Source organism: Thalassophryne amazonica, chromosome 19, assembly GCF_902500255.1.
Source record: "Thalassophryne amazonica chromosome 19, fThaAma1.1, whole genome shotgun sequence".
NCBI classification, from domain to species: Eukaryota; Metazoa; Chordata; class Actinopteri; order Batrachoidiformes; family Batrachoididae; genus Thalassophryne; species Thalassophryne amazonica.
This window is the reverse complement of record NC_047121.1, coordinates 32,115,610-32,133,815: the sequence shown is the minus strand read 5'-3', so window position 1 is coordinate 32,133,815 and position 18,206 is coordinate 32,115,610. Positions and strand designations below refer to the sequence as shown.

Genomic DNA, 18,206 nt, shown 5'->3' with positions numbered 1-18,206 from the left:
CATTTCCCTCAAATATTGTTCACAAACCAGTCTAAATCTGTGATAATGAGCACTTCTCCTTTGCTGAGAAAATCCATCCCACCTCACAGGTGTGCCATATCAAGATGCTGATTAGACACCATGATTAGTGCACAGGTGTGCCTTAGACTGACCATAATAAAAGGCCACTCTGAAAGGTGCAGTTTTATCACACAGCACAATGCCACAGATGTCGCAAGATTTGAGGGAGCGTGCAATTGGCATGCTGACAGCAGGAATGTCAACCAGAGCTGTTGCTCATGTATTGAATGTTCATTTCTCTACCATAAGCCATCTCCAAAGGCGTTTCAGAGAATTTGGCAGTACATCCAACCAGCCTCACAACCGCAGACCACGTGTAACCACACCAGCACAGGACCTCCACATCCAGCATGTTCACCTCCAAGATCGTCTGAGACCAGCCACTCGGACAGCTGCTGAAACAATCGGTTTGCATAACCAAAGAATTTCTGCACAAACTGTCAGAAACCGTCTGAGGGATGCTCGTCGTCCTCATCGGGGTCTCGACCTGACTCCAGTTCGTCGTTGTAACCAACTTGAGAGGGCAAATGCTCACATTTGCTGGTGTTTGGCACATTGGAGAGGTGTTCTCTTCATGGATGAATCCCGGTTCACACTGTCCAGGGCAGATGGCAGACAGCGTGTGTGGCGTCGTGTGGGTGAGCGGTTTTCTGATGTCAGTGTTGTGGATCGAGTGACCCATGGTGGCAGTGGGGTTATGGTATGGGCAGGCGTCTGTTATGGACGAAGAACACAGGTGCATTTTATTGATGGCATTTTGAATGCACAGAGATACCGTGACGAGATCCTGAGGCCCATTGTTGTGCCATACATCAAAGAACATCACCTCTTGTTGCAGCAGGATAATGCACGGCCCCATGTTGCAAGGATCTGTACACAATTCTTGGAAGCTGAAAATGTCCCAGTTCTTGCATGGCCAGCATACTCACCGGACATGTCACCCATTGAGCGTGTTTGGGATGCTCTGGACCGGCGTATACGACAGCGTGTACCAGTTCCTGCCAATATCCAGCAACTTCGCACAGCCATTGAAGAGGAGTGGACCAACATTCCACAGGCCACAATTGACAACCTGATCAACTCTATGCGAAGGAGATGTGTTGCACTGCATGAGGCAAATGGTGGTCACACCAGATACTGACTGGTATCCCCCCAATAAAACAAAACTGCACCTTTCAGAGTGGCCTTTTATTGTGGGCAGTCTAAGGCACACCTGTGCACTAATCATGGTGTCTAATCAGCATCTTGATATGGCACACCTGTGAGGTGGGATGGATTATCTCAGCAAAGGAGAAGTGCTCACTATCACAGATTTAGACTGGTTTGTGAACAATATTTGAGGGAAATGGTGATATTGTGTGTGTGGAAAAAGTTTTAGATCTTTGAGTTCATCTCATACAAAATGCGAGCAAAACCAAAAGTGTTGCATTTATATTTTTGTTGAGTGTATATATATATATACAGTGAGGAAAATAAGTATTTGAATACCCTGCGATTTTGCAAGTTCTCTCACTTAGAAATCGTGGAGGAGTCTGAAATTTTCATCTTCCTTTTCATGGTCCTGATTAGTATTTGGCTGGGAGACCACTTGGGAACACCAGGAGCTGTGAGTAGGTTTTTCTAAGTGGAACTGGACTTGAAACTGGGCGTGTTAAAAATAAATAAATAAATTTTAAAAAATGTGATTTTGATTTTTATTTATTTATTTTTTTCGAATTGTGTTCCATTTACCATGTTGTAGCTGAAAACTTGTCACAAAACGCAAATGGAGTCTGTTCTGACATTATTCACAAGTAACCTCCAACAATTCATAAATTTTGGTATTTACCTACAAAAATGAGGAGAATAAGAAAATGTTATTTTGATTGCACGCACAGATTAAATGTAAATCTTTGCACACAAATGTTTATTCATGCACCATATTGTGTTTACAATGGTCCTTTCCTTTTAGTTACAGTATGTTTTCCCCTTCCACATTTTTTTTTTTTTGCGCCTTTCTTAGTGGACCTGCCTGAAGCAGAGAAACTGGCCTTGAGTTTATGTTGCCAAAATGATCGTCCGTCTGTTTGGAAGACCATTTATTTTGAATGCTTCAGTAGTGGAAAACACTTTCTCGACCAGGTCTTGGTAAGTGGGAAGTCAGTGATGTCAAAAGTAGACTGGATTCAGAATCATTCTATATTTTTGAGGAATGTTGGATATGAGATCTGTTTGTTCCTAAGGTCACTGCTCTTGACTTGATCAAACATGAGGAGTTCTCTCAGTTGAGAGACTTGCTGCGATTGGAGTTCCAGCCATTGTCTCGTCTCCTGTTACTTCTGGGGTGGACTCAGTGTCAGAGTCTGAATTCAGCCCAGACATTGCTCAGCATCCTTCACTATGAGCAGGTCAGACCTGTTGTTACTTAGGTGTCCAGACTTCTCCCTCAATAACTTATAATGAAGTCTACAGTTCAAAATTGGTAATTTGTTAACACAATAATGTATTCAGTGTTCTGGTGTGATCATTTTTATTGTTAGGCACCAGCCAATGACTCTGTTCTACGGGAGTTTTCCAATCTTTTGGCCTGTCAACTTGGAATACTTGATTGGTGTAAAAACAACAATCCGTAAGCAAGCTGTTGCTATTATTATTGTTATTATTTTGTTTATTTATAAATTTTTAGTAGGTCTGGGAACATGTGCTGGTCCCACCACTGTTAAATTGCATGTGCAGTTGTTGAAATTTGATCCTGATTTATTTTGTTTAATATTCCTTCCTGTGCAGAAGAATTTCCCGGGAAGCGCTGCTGGCACAGCTTCACACTCTGGACAATCACTCAGCTCTCTATGTTTTACATTCACTGACTCCTCTGGCTCAGTTTGAAGAGCGCAAAATACAAAACCTGCTGCAAAAAAGCCAACAATCACCAGAAAAAGGTTTGCATCTTTTACATCCACTTTTCTGTTGTTTGTCCATCATAGTCTGAAATATATAAAATTACCTTTTGTGGTTTGCTTGCTAAAGGACTGACTATATGTTTTTTGCAAAATGTGCACATTTGAAATGCCATTTTGGCCACAGATCCAACTCGTGTTTACTCAGCAGATAAACATCTTTAATTTTTGTTTATAATTTCAATGCATATCCAGTGGTGGGCACAGCTAACCAAAAAATTAGCTTTGATAACAGATAATGAGCTAACTGAAGAGTTATCTTTTATAAAGCTAAACTGATAGAACCACCCAAAAATTTATAGGAAGCTACAGATAACCGATAACTTCCAGTATTGTCTCCGGTACACTTGCAACTACTAACAAGCTGATTTTGAGTTTTAACAACACATTTGCTTCTGGTAGCACCAAAGGTGACTACAGACCCAAACAGTGAGTCAGCACTTCTGTCTTTGAGTGTCCTGCCCTCTTCTGGAAGCTCCTGTTTACTACATAGTTTCCAACAGAGAAGCAGTTGAGAGGAGCAGCAAAGCTCAACTCTCTACTCAGTAACAGCGTTGCCGTGAGGCGGAGGTCTTGGAAAATAAAGCAATGCTGACTTATGGTTTGGTTTATGAATAAAATTAATACTGATAGAATAACTCCATTAATGTCAATTCTGTCATTTGTACAAAGTTAAAATATAACATATATCTTTCAAATAAGGATTAAACAACGAGAAGCCATGCATTATACGGTTTGAATGCACGACGCGGTATCTAAAACACTGTGTAACTGAGTAACACACGGTGTTACTCCGCGAAGTGCATCCAAACCATATAAGGCATGGCTTCGAGTTGTTTAATCCGCTTATACCATGGTCCCACACAGTGAGCTAACACACAAATATTTATTTAAGTTAACAGAACTTGATAAAAATGCGTAAGTATTTGGGACTATTTTATGCCAGTCTCAAGATATTTTGCCACCGATGCTCTTACCAATCAGGCCACTCACACCGCCCCCCTCTCTGCTTTGTGGAGCGGCGACCAACTGGCAACAGGTCCAGAAACTACGCTCGCTGTTTTGATGCAGAGCGCTCCGGCCACCCGCAAGGATAGAGCCGTTCTCTTCTTCTTTCCCGTCTTCATTCTTGTCTAGTTCGTCCGATGTTAAATCTTTATGCTATTGCTTTTGCTGTTCTTCTCGTCTGCTCTCCTCCTCTTTCCATTCCTCAAACGTTTTATTTTGGCCAAAAATATTAAAATTCACTTGGAAATCCATGTTTTATTGCGTTTCTGTCATTCACCTGTCAAAACACAGCTGATCTGCGCCAACTGATTTGTGCCAAGATTGACGACCAGGGCGGAGTGATTATAACAGTGACTTAACTCGCCGAACTACGTGTGCGTATATACAAAAATATTGCATGCCAGTTAGACATGGAATTCTCACTGACCATGGTATAATGTTGAATAATTCACTAATTCTGAAGTTTTGTAACAAACACAGACAAATGGCAAAGGATTATGGGTAAAATGTGCCTCCGCTAACACTGATTGGTTGACTCATTCATTTTATGTAAACCAACACATTAATGTGAGGTGTGTCGTGTGTTGGTGTTGACAGATAAATGTGCTTTTGTAAAATCTGCCATTTTTTTATTTGTAAAAAAAAAAAAAGCAATTTTCAAAAAAAAAAAAAAAAAAGCCAAGTTGTAATTAGATAACCGTCTGATTTAACCGGTGTCAAAATAAATAGAACACTGCCAAGTACTGGACGCTCAGTACTAGGGCGAATACTGCCATGAGCACTACTGGCCAGTAGATGGCAGTAGAGACCGTGAAAACTTACCAATACAAAATTCCAGATAATCCCTGTCTGCTACGTTTAAGATGCGTGGAATTTAATAAACGCAAACTGAATTTCAGGCATCTTATATATATATTACTCTGGAACAAAGATGACAGACAGTGTTTGTCATAAGCAGGACTCTAATAGCAAACAGGAATCGATTGCTATGTTTCCAATTGAAAATAATGGAGGAGCAACCTGAGCTGCTTCTGGCATTTTTACATAAAACAAACACAATAACAACTTATATAAACCCAGAGAATATATTCATGAGAGTTTTAGGCACAATATACAAAGAGTTTAATGCTGTTGTCTGTGTGGAGCCTGATCAGAGGTCTCAAATGCATTTCTTCTGTCGTGAATGTACTGCACCTGGGCACAGCATGTCCACACTAAAACCTTCAAAATTAGTGCATTACTTTAAAACATATATCTGATATTTTCACTTTATAAAACTTCAGATGTGACGTTAATTTAAATAACTTGCCCAAAATTAGTTTGGTTAAAATTTTAACCATAAGTTAAAAATGTATGCCTCTGGATGACTTGGGTGATATTGCCAGCGTATCAGTATGGGGTCAAAAGAAATGAGCTTTTTTCTTTTTTGTGACCAGTTCTCCTTTGCTTGCAGAGGATAGAGCGGTTTCTTCTAGAACCAGCTCTCCTCTGTTTAGGGAGAATAGAACTGCGCATCTACTATAAAACATTTAACAAGTAGGTACTTAACTGATTTTAGATTTCATAGATGTTTGTAACTATTCAGCTTTGTTTACCACATCTGCAAAACTATGTTAACAGTCTAAAAATTATCGGACCAAAGCGTATTGGAAGATAATTAGTCCGATGGCGGTTTTCAAAGTTATCTGAAAAGCTAATTCAATAATGAAAACATTATCTTCGATAATTAGCAGTTAGCGGATTAGCAGGACTGTGCTCACCACTGTGCATACCTATTTAAATGATTAACTACTTCCTACTTTTAAACTCTGATAAGACTGAAATGATGGTTCTTGGTCCAGTGAGACATCGGCATCAATTTGACCAGCTAACGCTTAATCTAGGCTCGTGTGTCATACATCACACTGACAAAGTGAGGAACCTTGGGGTAATTTTTGATCCTACATTGTCCTTTGACCTCCACATTAGAAATATTATGAAGACTGCTTTTTTCAACCTGCGAAATAATAGCGAAGATTTGTCCCATCCTGTCTGTGGCTGATGCTGAGACCCTGATCCATGCTTTTATCTCTTCTAGATTGGACTACTGCAATGTTCTATTTTCTGGTTTACCGCAGTCCAGCATTAGGGCTCTCCAATTGGTTCAAAATGCTGCAGCCAGATTTTTGACAGGAAGCAGAAAGTTTGACCACATTACACCCATTTTGGCATCCCTTCACTGGTTTCCTGTCCCAGTGAGATCAGATTTTAAGGTTCTGCTACTAGTCTATAAAATTGTTCACGGACTGGCACCTCACCACCTAGCTGACCTAATTAAACCTTACGTACCGGCCTGGGCTTTGCGTTCTCAGGGTGCAGGACTACTTTGTGTCCCTAGGGTGAATAAGTCTGCGGGTCACAGAGCTTTCTCTTATCGTGCCCCTGTTCTGTGGAATGATCTCACTGCGTCAATAAAACAGTCATTCTGTGGAGACTTTCAAGTTCAGACTTAAGATGCACTTATTTTCCCTTTTGTATGGCTAGCACACTGGTATAGTTTTCTTTTATGCTTTTTACTCTTAATTCATTTTATTAGGAAACTGAGCGGGCCGTAGCCTCAACTTTACCTAAATACTGTGTCTTTTAGTGAAGCTTAGGGCTAGTGGCCGGCGATCACCTTACTTAGTATTTCTTGTTTTTTTTTCTTTTTGTTTAATGCTGACGAATTATACTGTATTTCTTGTTCCTATGATGCCTGGTTCTGTTTTTTCTCTCTAAGGTGCAGCTCCATCCAGCGATGGGAATTGTATTTGTGCTGGAAACCCTCCTGTCCTGTGCACCAACAGCATTTCCTGTATATTCGTTTTGTGAATTGTTTCTGTGAATTGTTCTGTAATTTATGTCTGTTGCATGGCCCCAGCAGAGGGTCACCCCTTTGAGTCTGGTCTGCTTGAGGTTTCTTCCTCAGAGGGAGTTTTTCCTTACCACTGTTGCTCTTGGGATTAGTAAGGTTAGACCTTACTTGTGTGAAGCACCTTGAGGTAACTATGTTGTGATTTGGCGCAGTATAAATGAAATTAAATTGAAATTGATCTATTCATATTTCATTTATTTATTTTGCCTTTAATTTCTTTTTGTCTCAGCACTTCCAAGATTAGACACAAAGACTAATTAAAGAGTAAGAAAGAGTAATTAAAATCAACAACCTGAAAAAGACCAGTATGGGAGACAGTCAGGAGTGCGCTGTGCAGTCATTGTTGTGCCTCATAAATGCGAACTTAGCATTTATTTATTTATTTTTTGTGGTGTGTTTTTTCCCCTCACAGGAGACATTGAGACGATTGGGAATCCAGCTGTACGACGGAACATAGTTTTGTTCCAGGGATTCTGTGCCATGAAGTATGCCATTTATGCACTCTGTGTAAATGCACATAAATACTCAAAATGCACAGAATGTGAGCCTATGCAGTTGCACCAACACCAGCAATATGAAGCAGAACTGGACCAAAGCCAAGCCTCAACTCCAACTGAAGGTTTGGAAGATACTTTTTGTCTGTAGTAAAAATTTAGATTTATTAAGAGTAAAAAAAACTTTGCTGTATGCTCTTACAACTGGGATAGTTTTATACTCTCTTGATTACAGGTAGACAGAGATGTCATGAAAAGTTGTATTTACTGTAATGGCATATTAAGTAACTTTTTACATTTTGTTTTGCATTGTGTTCAAACATCTTGTCTGTTTTTGAATTGTTTCTCAGGTCATCATTTGTTGTTCCAGCACTACCTGTCAGAATGCAAGCTCTATCTGGAGGCAGTGCCAGCCATGTTCCGTCTGGAGCTCCTGGAGAACATTTTCTCCCTTCTCTTCCTGTCCAGCACTGACTTTTCCCAGCAAATCCAAAGAGACACAAACTCAAATCTGAACACAGGGAATGCCATAGAGTCAGAATCTTTATCAAATGCAAAAAAAGTAAATGTGGCATTGGGAAGCAAACCAGAGACCGATGAGGCAGGGGATAGCGAGAAACAGACCCAGAGTTCACCAACAGCAGGCCGGGGTAGCCACCTGGACCTGGGTCACTTCATCCAGGGGTGCAGTGGGTTTGTGGTTGATGTCTTGGCCATGGATGGTTTTTTGAAGCTGCTGAAAGAAGGGTTGGACACCCTGTGTGTGGTGGGCCGCCAGGATAATCAGGAGGCGGGGCAAGCTCTTCCCAGAGAGGTCGAGGTTGCAGAGTGTCTCGGCTGCTCAGTGACGGCGGAGACATTTGGGGCTCGAATGCAGCGGTTGTCCAAACACACTGCAGAAGCTCAGTGGAGGCTCCAGATTATCACCAGCAATCAGGGCAGTTGCAGTGGTGAGATAAACATGTTTATATTGACAGATTAATTTAGATTTCATTTCCTTGACATAGTCAGCACAGAAAATGATTAGCAGCAGTTCTAAATTCCTGCCCTACTTAGTGTTCATGAGCAGTGTATGCTTTTGTATGGTGTGACTGGGACTCACAGTAAATAGAAATTTTGCAATCATCCTTTGAGTTCTTGAAGTCTTCACAGAGCTTTCACTTTACCTGGTTGGCAGGTACAGACAATTATCTCCAGGTGTCAGCAGCCAGCAGTTTTGCTACTTCTTCAACACAGAACAGCAGCTCTACACCAAGCAGGAGGAGGAAGAGACCAGGAAAGCATGTTCCAGAGAGACAGACCTCGACAGAGAGACTCAATAAAGATGTTGCCAGCAGTGCACAAGGTGCAGCATAAATATTACCATAGTCCATCCCTTATGTATTTTGTCTTATGAAGCTTCAAGACGACCACACACCATTTTGTGATAACAGGGTAACTGCAGCTGTATGAGCTATGTAAAGGAGATAATTGAGCAATGGGCATTGCTTTTAAAATCCTTTCTTAAATACTATGAATTACAAGGTGACTGTTTTTGAGATATGTTGTTTTGCTAAGTTAATTATTAATATTCTGTCAGATGGTGAAGGAGGGCCAGTTGGCTGTGTGGAGCTGGATGCTGGTCCATTTGGAGGGCCACAGAGTTGGCTTGTTCCTGCCATGTTGGCCCCTCCAGAGTCTCTGCTCATGTCCTGCATACACAAAGGAAACTTCATGGAGGCACATCAGGTCAGTGTGGGAAGCTGAATATTGGGAAAAGTCTTATTTTGTACAATAAAAATGAGTTTTATTGGTTAAAATGTGAATGACAGGTTCATAGAGCACAGATGGAGGCAGACTCGAGGCTCTATTAGAGTCATGCCTCTGCATATAAATACAAGTCAAAGCCACATCATGCAATTAAGTGCTGCAGTTCTGTTTTCTTTCACTGGTTCCCTCTCTCTTAGCATTTGAAAAATCAAAGCAGTGTTCCACAACCCTTGCAATACCTGTGTTTTGAAACATTTTTCTATATCAGCTAGAGAAGTGGTGCACATTAATGATTTTCCTCTTCTTGGAAAATTGAACTTATGATCCTTTGGTCACAAGCCTGTTTCTGTAACCTGAGCCAAAAAAACAAGTTCATGCAGAGTATGTCCCTCTCAGTTCTGTGCATCCTCACTGCAAAAAAGGGTGTCTAAAAGATAAATCTGTAGAAATGATCTTGCTACATGGACAGATAATTTCACTTGACAAGATGACTTGAATTAAGATTGTTAAATCTAGAAACACTTAAAATAAGAAATTAACTCTTAAGATAAATCATCTAACCCTTCTAAACCTAAGTTTTGTTTGTCTTTTTTTTCTTGGTAAGAACCAAATAATTTGCAGTGCTTTCATGCCCTGCAGGTGTGTCAGGTGTTTGATTTGGAGGCCTCAGCATGTCGCGGAGAGCTGATTTTCATGGAGTGCTACAAAGATGTGCTAGTGGAGCTGGAGCGGGTGGAGCAGAAAATGGAAAGCCAGTCCATGTCATCATCCTCATCTTCAGAGGGCCTGGGTTCCACAGTTGGGCCTGGTACAGGAAGACGTCGACTGGGCAGCAGTGGGAGATTCACCCTGCAAGCCATCGGAAGTGCTGCTGCTGCTGGTTTGACATTTTATTACTTTGTTCGTAGTGCCACTCTTATGGTGCTGTGTGCTTGCTTCACAAGAAAGGAACTGTGCTCATGTTATGTGAGGTTAGTGTGGAGCCCCCCCCCCCCCAAGTGGCCACAAATTAATAGTGCTTTAATGACAGATGTTTGTATTTTGACAGTGAAAATAAGGAAGAAAATAGATACTTTCCCATTTCAATCAATCAGTTATTATTACACTACGGACTTGAGAGTTTGAGGCAGAATTGAATACACCATGACGTCCCTGAACTCTGCAATGAGAAAATTGCAAGGTGGCAAACGTTGTTTGTTTTTGGTACTGTGCATTTTAGCCAGTCATATTAAATGTCTTTTCCTAATGATGACACTGTACCTAACTGCCAGAGTTAGCACAGTATTGTTATAATTCACCCCAATAAGAAATTAAATGTTTATCATATCTCCACGCCACATGCCCAGTGTTGTCAGCAAACGGATTCCTAATTTTGTGGATATGCAATATTAAGATGTGGCCTTGATTTTAGCTAATACTTTCCCATGTCTTTGTAAATTTTGGCCATATTTTAATTATTGTTATGGCCTCAAATTATTTTTGCATTGCTACAGTATGTGTGTGTATTTCTATGCAGGTGTGGCATTCTACTCCATCTCAGACATAGCAGACCGTCTCCTCAGCACCTCTGTTCACCCAATGCCCACACTGGATGAAGGTTACTGGCTAAGCAACTGCAATTCTGACTCTTCTGGCTTCCTTTGCATGCTGCTGGAAGAGCTCAGCCCAGCAAGCATGGCTGCCTTTGACTTGGCCTGCTGCCACTGTCACCTTTGGAAAACATCCCGACAGCTGCTGGACACAGCTGAACGCAGACTTAGCAACAGTCTGGAGGTACAAGGTATGCAACCTAAATATGTTTTGGAATAATTTCTGCAAAGAAATAAATGGTTTAATGATTTAATTTATTCTGGAAAGGAAGACTGTGAGAATATCTAATCGAAGGGGTGCTTTCTTCATATTCATTCAAGCATGAAAGAGAAGTTTCTGGTGTGTTATTTGGTTGGCACTTGAGCTTTTTCACACATTATCTCTGAAATGTATCTATGATCTTTTTGCCATCATTTATTCACAAAGGGCAAAAGTCAGACTGGTTGCCGTGATTCATTGTTGAAAGGTGGCAGAAAAAACACTTGTAATGTTTTACTTTCATATACATTTCTTTCAGTCCAATAGTTAAATTTATTTTCATTATGACACCTGTATGTTTTCCCAGGAGTAAAGGTTGACCCTAAAGAGCCCCATTCCAAAGGGATCTGTGGATTTCCCATGGTACTGCAAACGATCAGCAAGATCTTGAATCATTCATCCACTAGTAAGACCTCTGTCAAAACAGGTGAAATAAAAAAACAAAACTGTTTTCTTAATGGAAACATTTAAAAGCTACTTAAATATTATAATATCAACGTCGTCAGTCAAAGCACAAAATCTGTGAAATCACCAAGATGTGTAAATACAAAATTATATAAAATAAAAAACTTAAACCCAAGGCATCGTTTGTAATACTGTGTTACCAATTGTCTTATAGAACCTGTTGGTGAAGACCAAGTCTTGGCTAGTCCTTTTGGTTGCTGCATCAAAGAAGTGCTGCTATGTTGTCACCCAACACTAACTGAAGAGTGTATTGGTGCTCGACTTGGTTTGGTCCAACGCTTAGAAAGCATTCTGCACATTCTGAGTACTGCTGGTGATGATGCAGGTTAGTCAGAGAGGCAGCATCTTTAGCCGGCCTCCCGTTGCCATTATTTGACACCTGATTGTGTACGTTTTTGGAGCAAATAAAAATCAGATATCTAGTTTGGCCCTGAGAACTGGTGTAACCTGTGGTAAAAGTAGCGCTACAGAACATTGTAAGTTTTTGGAAGGTTTTAAAAATTTGTGACTTCAGGACACATCATGATCCACAAAACGTGAGTAATCTGATGCAGTTTGTGCAGATGGGGTAATAAGGATCTTTTACTTGAATCTTACAGATGGTTTTGCTGTTTATTTCATTAATGCATCTTGAATCAAATGATTTCTGCTTGAATGTGGATTTGGCTGCTCAACAATTTTAATACCATTCTACAATTTAAGCTAAAGTTAAAATACATTGCAGATTGTGAGTGGTGAGATTGCAGATTGTAATTGGAGTGGGGTGACCATTGACCAGGGATGTGGTCATATGCACTCGGTCTGCAGTGGCTGTGTGAGGGAGAGCGGGACGAGGCACACGTCTTTGTGCAAGAGCATGATAATAAAAATCCGTAGCGTAAATCCCATGAAAAGCATGCCACTTTTTTAAGCATAAGACAGTTTTGGGATGTTAAAAGGTACATTCTAGCTTTGTGGAAAAGTTGTAACTGATGCTTGTGATGTGCAGCAGAAAACAGAGGGAAACACTTTTCATGCAATCTGGTGTCATCACTTTCCACCTGAGAAGAGATTCCCTCAGTGTTCTGCTGTGCATTATTTATTTTTTAGCCCACAGGAGCACCAGTTATGTGTGCACCTGGTTATAACCACCCACAGACTTTAGCGCATAGCCTGTACATAGTACTGTTGTGTGCATGCCCAGAAACTCTCTTCTGACTGTCTTCAAATTTGTTTGTAGAGGGCTGTATAATAATATGGCACACAACTTTAGATGATAGTTGTGATGAATCTGGCCCGATTTCCTAATTTTTACTGCCGAGAAGGCAATCAGGGCCAAAAATTTGTAGTGGGAGGCCACCCTTCTTGTAGTTTATGTGGTTGAGGATTGATGTGTCTGTTTCTACTGCCACATGAAATTGAGGAAACATGAGTATATTTAAACCTTTTCTGAAGCCAGAACTGGGCCATGTCTGCATAACTGTTTTGACACCAGTATGTGTACATATTCAAGTAAATGGTTGTGTCACATGTACTGTTTGGTCATTTTTGTAACTCTACAAAGGTAAATACTTGCAATATCAGGCAAAACTGAAATAATAATTTTTGAATTGTAAGATGTAATTTGCAAATACCACAGAAATTATGGGTTGAAGAATTACAAGATCTGTGGTGTTTTTACTCTCTTGTGATTCTCTGATTTTAGTAAATATTTGTTGTGTTTTTGTAACAGAGGGTTGTGCGGGCAGTGCTCTGCTTGCACTCCTGGTAGAGCAAGCCAGTCTGAAGAAGATGGAGCTTGATACCCACCCCGTGCGTTCCAACATGAAGCAGCTGATTCGTTCCCTAGACCAGCTCTGCCCTTTTGAGCTAGATGGAAACAATGCAAGACCAGACTACGTGCGCAGTTTCCTCGACTATGTCAACACATTAGCATCTGTGCTGGTGTGCAGCCTTGGTTCAGAGGGTAAAATCATTTTTGATAAAAGTGGCAGTGATCAACTGAAAAGTTGCTAATCTAAAGAACATGGTTTTAAATTTATCTTCTGCCCACCACAGTAGCATTTTTAAACAAATAAACTAGGTACGTATTGTATTTAAATTGTTTAGTTTCATTTTAAGTGCTGTCACTAGCATACTCTTAATTAATACATAAAGCTGAAATATGCAAGTTTGGGGAAATAGCTTTGCAGAAGTCTGTCTACTTCAAAGTGGAAAATGTTCCTGACATCAAAATGTTTTGTGAGTTAAAGGGATGTACGAATTTTATAGAAAAGTTAAAAACAGATTTACAGCAACAAAAGGTTTCCTGGATGTATTCCTACATTATTCAAACAGTCATAAAAAGAGGTTATACCAAACTACAGTTATTGTACTTAAATGGATGGCTACATGTGATTGGGAATGACTGTTGTGTTTTTTCCTTGTTCTTGTATCTGGTGTGACCTTAATCACCGCTCCTGCTGTTTGTTCTCAGACAAGAGCAGTGATGTTAAACTGGGAAATCCACTACTGGTGTTGCTTCAATCCCCTTTTCAGCTTCTCTCCCACCTGCTGTTTGACAGACAGGTGTCTCCACAGAGGTATGTATAGTGGATAACTGGTGGGGAAAAACAAATACTTCTATTCTGTGTGTTATATTTTTCCTCACATTTGACAGATAACATGCACTGAAAATAGCTGAAAATGGGTGTATCAGTCTCATGGAAATATCAACATTTAAAAATAAAATAAATCAAAATTCAATGTTTTTGGTTAAAAATGAGCTTTTCATTGTTGAACAAAAATGTGTGAAGTTAGAGGGTCCAAAATGGGACAGTGTAAAAATATTCATTTTCTAGCATTTCAGTGTGATTAGTAGCTGTATGTGTAAATCTTTATGGGATTAAATCTTTGTTCCTAACCCATATTGCATTCATGGAAAACATCTAAATCCAAATTTGCAAAACTGGAGTTGCATCAAGAAGGGCAATTGGGTGTAAAACGTGCCAAATACCAATGCGGATCTGGCTTTTTCCCCTGTGGAGACCCCGAACAAAACGGGGGCAGCCAAAAAGACAACAACAACAGGTCAGGTCTGGGAGTATGTGTTATCACTGCAGCTACCACACCAGGGAATGGCCTTGAGTTGATTGACAACCATCCTGGTAATTGCCAGTCCATCAACACCTCCTGAAAGTGGCCATTTATCTGATACATTGGCATCCCATTGGCCAGTTGCTTGGACCTTCATTACTGATACAGTTGCATGCTGGATCAAGCACAGGGAAGTGTGCCATTTGACCATAATGTCATAGGTGACGTTCTCTCACAATGCAAAATGTACATCTCAGCTCAGTCCAGTAACTAAATCATTCCAGGTATACCCAAGCATTCTCCAGACAGACCTCTTACCAAAGACATCCAGTCGTCATCTTATGGCACTGGTTGGAGTTAAGTCTCACAACCATACATTAATTATCAGGCCTCTTAAAAACTTGCACCTTTCCTGTCCTGCAACAATATTGTCATCAGCAAACACCTCTGTCCATAAGCACTTCTCAGGTTTATTTTGATCCCAAAGGCTGAGGTCCCAGAGACAAGCATGTCACTGCCAAGATAAGTGATCTCTCGAAAAGTTAGTATTTTCCCATATACAGATAGTTCTGTTGGCTGTGTATATTAGGTCACTGAAATTTTCAACACTGAGATCTTTGTCTTGCTTGAGGACAGACACAAAACCAGACATGCCAGCTCCTCACTCAACTGCTAAAGTGCTGCACTCAGGGCATCCCTTGATTTCAGAAAGATCACAACATTGTCCACAAAGACAAGTTCAAGGAACCTTTCTTCACTGGGAGAGGTTGCCAAGTCATTGGAGTTAGACACCAAGTCCATACAAGCTTTGAACAGAACATATCCCTGACAAATGTCAGAATTTACTGGAAAGAATTCAGAGATTTTCTCTCCACTCAGCACAGCACTTACAGGCTGGCTGTGATGTCCAGCATCTTGTTGGGAATCCTGCAAATTCCCAGCCATAATCAACACTGTAATGAACTAAATCGCATTCTTTGCAAAAATCAGCATGCGGTGAAAAGAAGCACTGCCGATATTCACACTGTCCATAATAACAAAAGTTAAATGGATCCATCCCAGGGTCTAAATTAAACACTCCACAGGAGATGGGTGTGAAAATTTCCTTCATGTGGGATTTTCTGCCAGTCTTTAAAACAAAAGTGAAAATGCCAAAATAAATAACTCTAACCTTCGTGGTTTGTTCCTGTCCAGGTTGTGCTCACTGCTGCAGCAGGAAGGTCTACGAATAAGTGTGCAACAGGTGATTGTCCAACGATGCTGTGAGACTTTGCTTCTGTGGCTCTCCGGTCCAGGTGTTGAGAGACTGAACAGTCCATCTAAGAAAGAAGATGGAGTGTTTGTTGTTGCCAGTTGGTCTGCCTTGCTCCACCAACATACCCGGGTGAACACAGAAACCTTGGGCGTCACTGAGCCTCAGTCTGATGCTTGCCCTGAGACAAAAGCTTTAACAGAAGACCTCTCTGCTGCTTCTGCAAACCCCTCCATCTCTCCACCTTCTCTGTCATCCTCTTCCTCAAACTCTTTTCTCCTCACATCATCAGCCTTGTCTTTTCTGAAGTCTCATTGCCCTTTAGTGGCTGTGCTTGCATGTCTAAGTGCCTGCAAAGGAGAAGCTGTCCGGACGCAACCCTCCGGATGGTCAGGGTATTTCCGCAGTATCCGTAAAGATGTTGTGCTAGATGGAGAGCAGCTCTCTCTTGAAGCTGATGGTTTGCTGAAGGAGTTCCCTATACTCTGGGCCTATCTTCACAGCATGGCTGAACCAGTAATGGGTACCCAGTCACATGATGGTGAAGAGGGTACTCTTGCACTCGGGGCAGCTATCTGTGGAAAGCCCCTGGTCAGTCTGCTACTGTCTGGGCCTCATGAGGAAGCTTCTCAAGCTGTGGTGTCTGAAGCCTTCCAGCAGGCCCTTACCTCCAGGGACCTGAATCAAGCGCTAAGCCTGTTGGAGCTGTACGGACAAGGCTTCAGCCAGGATGGGGTGCTAAGAGATCGTTTACTTGCTTGTGCTGCTTTAGAAGGTAAGAAACACTGTTAATGTTTTGATAAATCATAGTGCATATAGGCAGATTGGCTTGGACTTTTAAATGGTTCTAATAGCATCCAATATAACAAATACTTTTAGTTGGCCTCAAACTGAAGAGTCAGTGTTCTCAGTGGAAGGTATAGACTCTGCAGATGTGGTCAACATGATCAGACTAGAAAAAGGGAGTGGAAAGGTAGTGGAACATTAAAGGTGATAGAAATGATCTACTTCATGTTCCTGACAATACTGTGTTTTACTGAAATAATATTGAATGTCATGCTCCCTTTCTATGATAATTTCTACAATATTGTCATTAAAGTAATTTTACAGTGGAACAGTTGTTTAACATTTCTGCTCACAAAATGAGCCATTAAAGGACAAGTTTAGAACTGACTTGGATGATGACAGTATTACATAAAAAAGTGCTATTGGTCAATATCTACTGTACCACACCTACATGTTCAAGCAGAACTAGTTTCAGTGTTAGTTGCTTGAAATGATAGTTAAAAAAAATTGTTTACCTGGTTATCTGTGTTATCAGGTGGAGATGGAGGTATAGGCCACCTTTTCCGTGTAAAAGATGCTAATTTACGAGCCCGTGTTGCTCTCCAGGCCCTGGACCACTGGCCTCTGTCAGGCTGTCTGGAGCTTCTTGAGTTCTGCCTCAATGACTCGAGCACAGAGCTGTCACTGAGAGCAGACCTGGAACTCAAGAAGAATGAACTGGACATCTACTGTAGGGTAATTATCATTATTATTATTATTATTTATTTTATTTATTTTATCAAGATTTAAGATTCAGAGTGTTTATTGTCATATATAGCAAGAAGAAACAACTTTTTCTGTGCAATGAAATTCTTACTTTGCTGTCTACACTGGTGCCGAGCAAAAAATAGAATGGAAAAAAAAATACAATAAGTAAAAACTACAATGTCAAAATATCTGGTATATACAAAGTGCCTGATACCTGTAATGGAATGTGCAATACAGTTGTGCAAAATGCAAGTGTGTACAAAACGTAGAGTGACGAGGTAGTCCACTGTGACTCTTGTCAACTGTTCAGGAGTCTGATGGCAGAGGGGAAGAAAGAGTTTATAGCTGAACTGTGATTTGTTATGCCCAGCATCCTGGACCATGATTAGCACAGTCACCTCACAGCCGGAATGCTGACTGTGCCCAAGTTGTCAGTATGCATAGCTCTGCTATTACTGAGCACTAATCTGGAATTAAACAAACAAAAGGTTGTACTGTCATTGTCTGCTCGTATTTAACAGTAATAACAGATACTGCCTCTGACGGACTTGCATCTGTAAATGTTTAAAAATACTTGTGTAATAATCTTCTCAACTGTTTCAAAACAGCAGTGTTGTATCATGTATAGAGTAGGTACATTTTTTGCAGAACTTCATGCCGTATAAGATGTGTTGGGACTGTCTGCAGTGCTGAGCCACACAAATACACTGTAGTTATCACTAATATTTCACAGATGTTTTTCGCCTTGTGACGAGATGACTGTCTGTCCAGGGTAGAAGAAGAAGAACTTTTATTGTTATGTACATACAGGAAATTTGCCCTCTGCCTACCATCTATCTGCTGCAGCCAGTTTAAATCGGTTGTACGCACATGAGCATCATAACCACTCATTTCACAGTCATTCTAGTGGTACT

The 18,206-nt window shown here is 40.7% G+C and overlaps 1 protein-coding gene across 1 annotated transcript in view; it reads left to right on the top strand.

The window, feature by feature from the left end:
• zfyve26 (zinc finger, FYVE domain containing 26) overlaps positions 1-18,206 on the top strand; it is a 90,227-nt gene that overhangs the window by 18,855 nt on the left and 53,166 nt on the right. Inside the window, exons 7-21 of the mRNA XM_034159841.1 lie at positions 2,063-2,187; positions 2,283-2,447; positions 2,580-2,668; positions 2,827-2,978; positions 7,310-7,516; positions 7,742-8,341; positions 8,569-8,736; positions 8,971-9,119; positions 9,780-10,020; positions 10,657-10,920; positions 11,296-11,415; positions 11,608-11,778; positions 13,165-13,398; positions 13,909-14,014; positions 15,702-16,534. Coding sequence (XP_034015732.1) covers positions 2,063-2,187; positions 2,283-2,447; positions 2,580-2,668; positions 2,827-2,978; positions 7,310-7,516; positions 7,742-8,341; positions 8,569-8,736; positions 8,971-9,119; positions 9,780-10,020; positions 10,657-10,920; positions 11,296-11,415; positions 11,608-11,778; positions 13,165-13,398; positions 13,909-14,014; positions 15,702-16,534 — 3,624 coding nt within the window. The remainder of the gene's footprint in view (positions 1-2,062; positions 2,188-2,282; positions 2,448-2,579; positions 2,669-2,826; positions 2,979-7,309; positions 7,517-7,741; positions 8,342-8,568; positions 8,737-8,970; positions 9,120-9,779; positions 10,021-10,656; positions 10,921-11,295; positions 11,416-11,607; positions 11,779-13,164; positions 13,399-13,908; positions 14,015-15,701; positions 16,535-18,206) is intronic.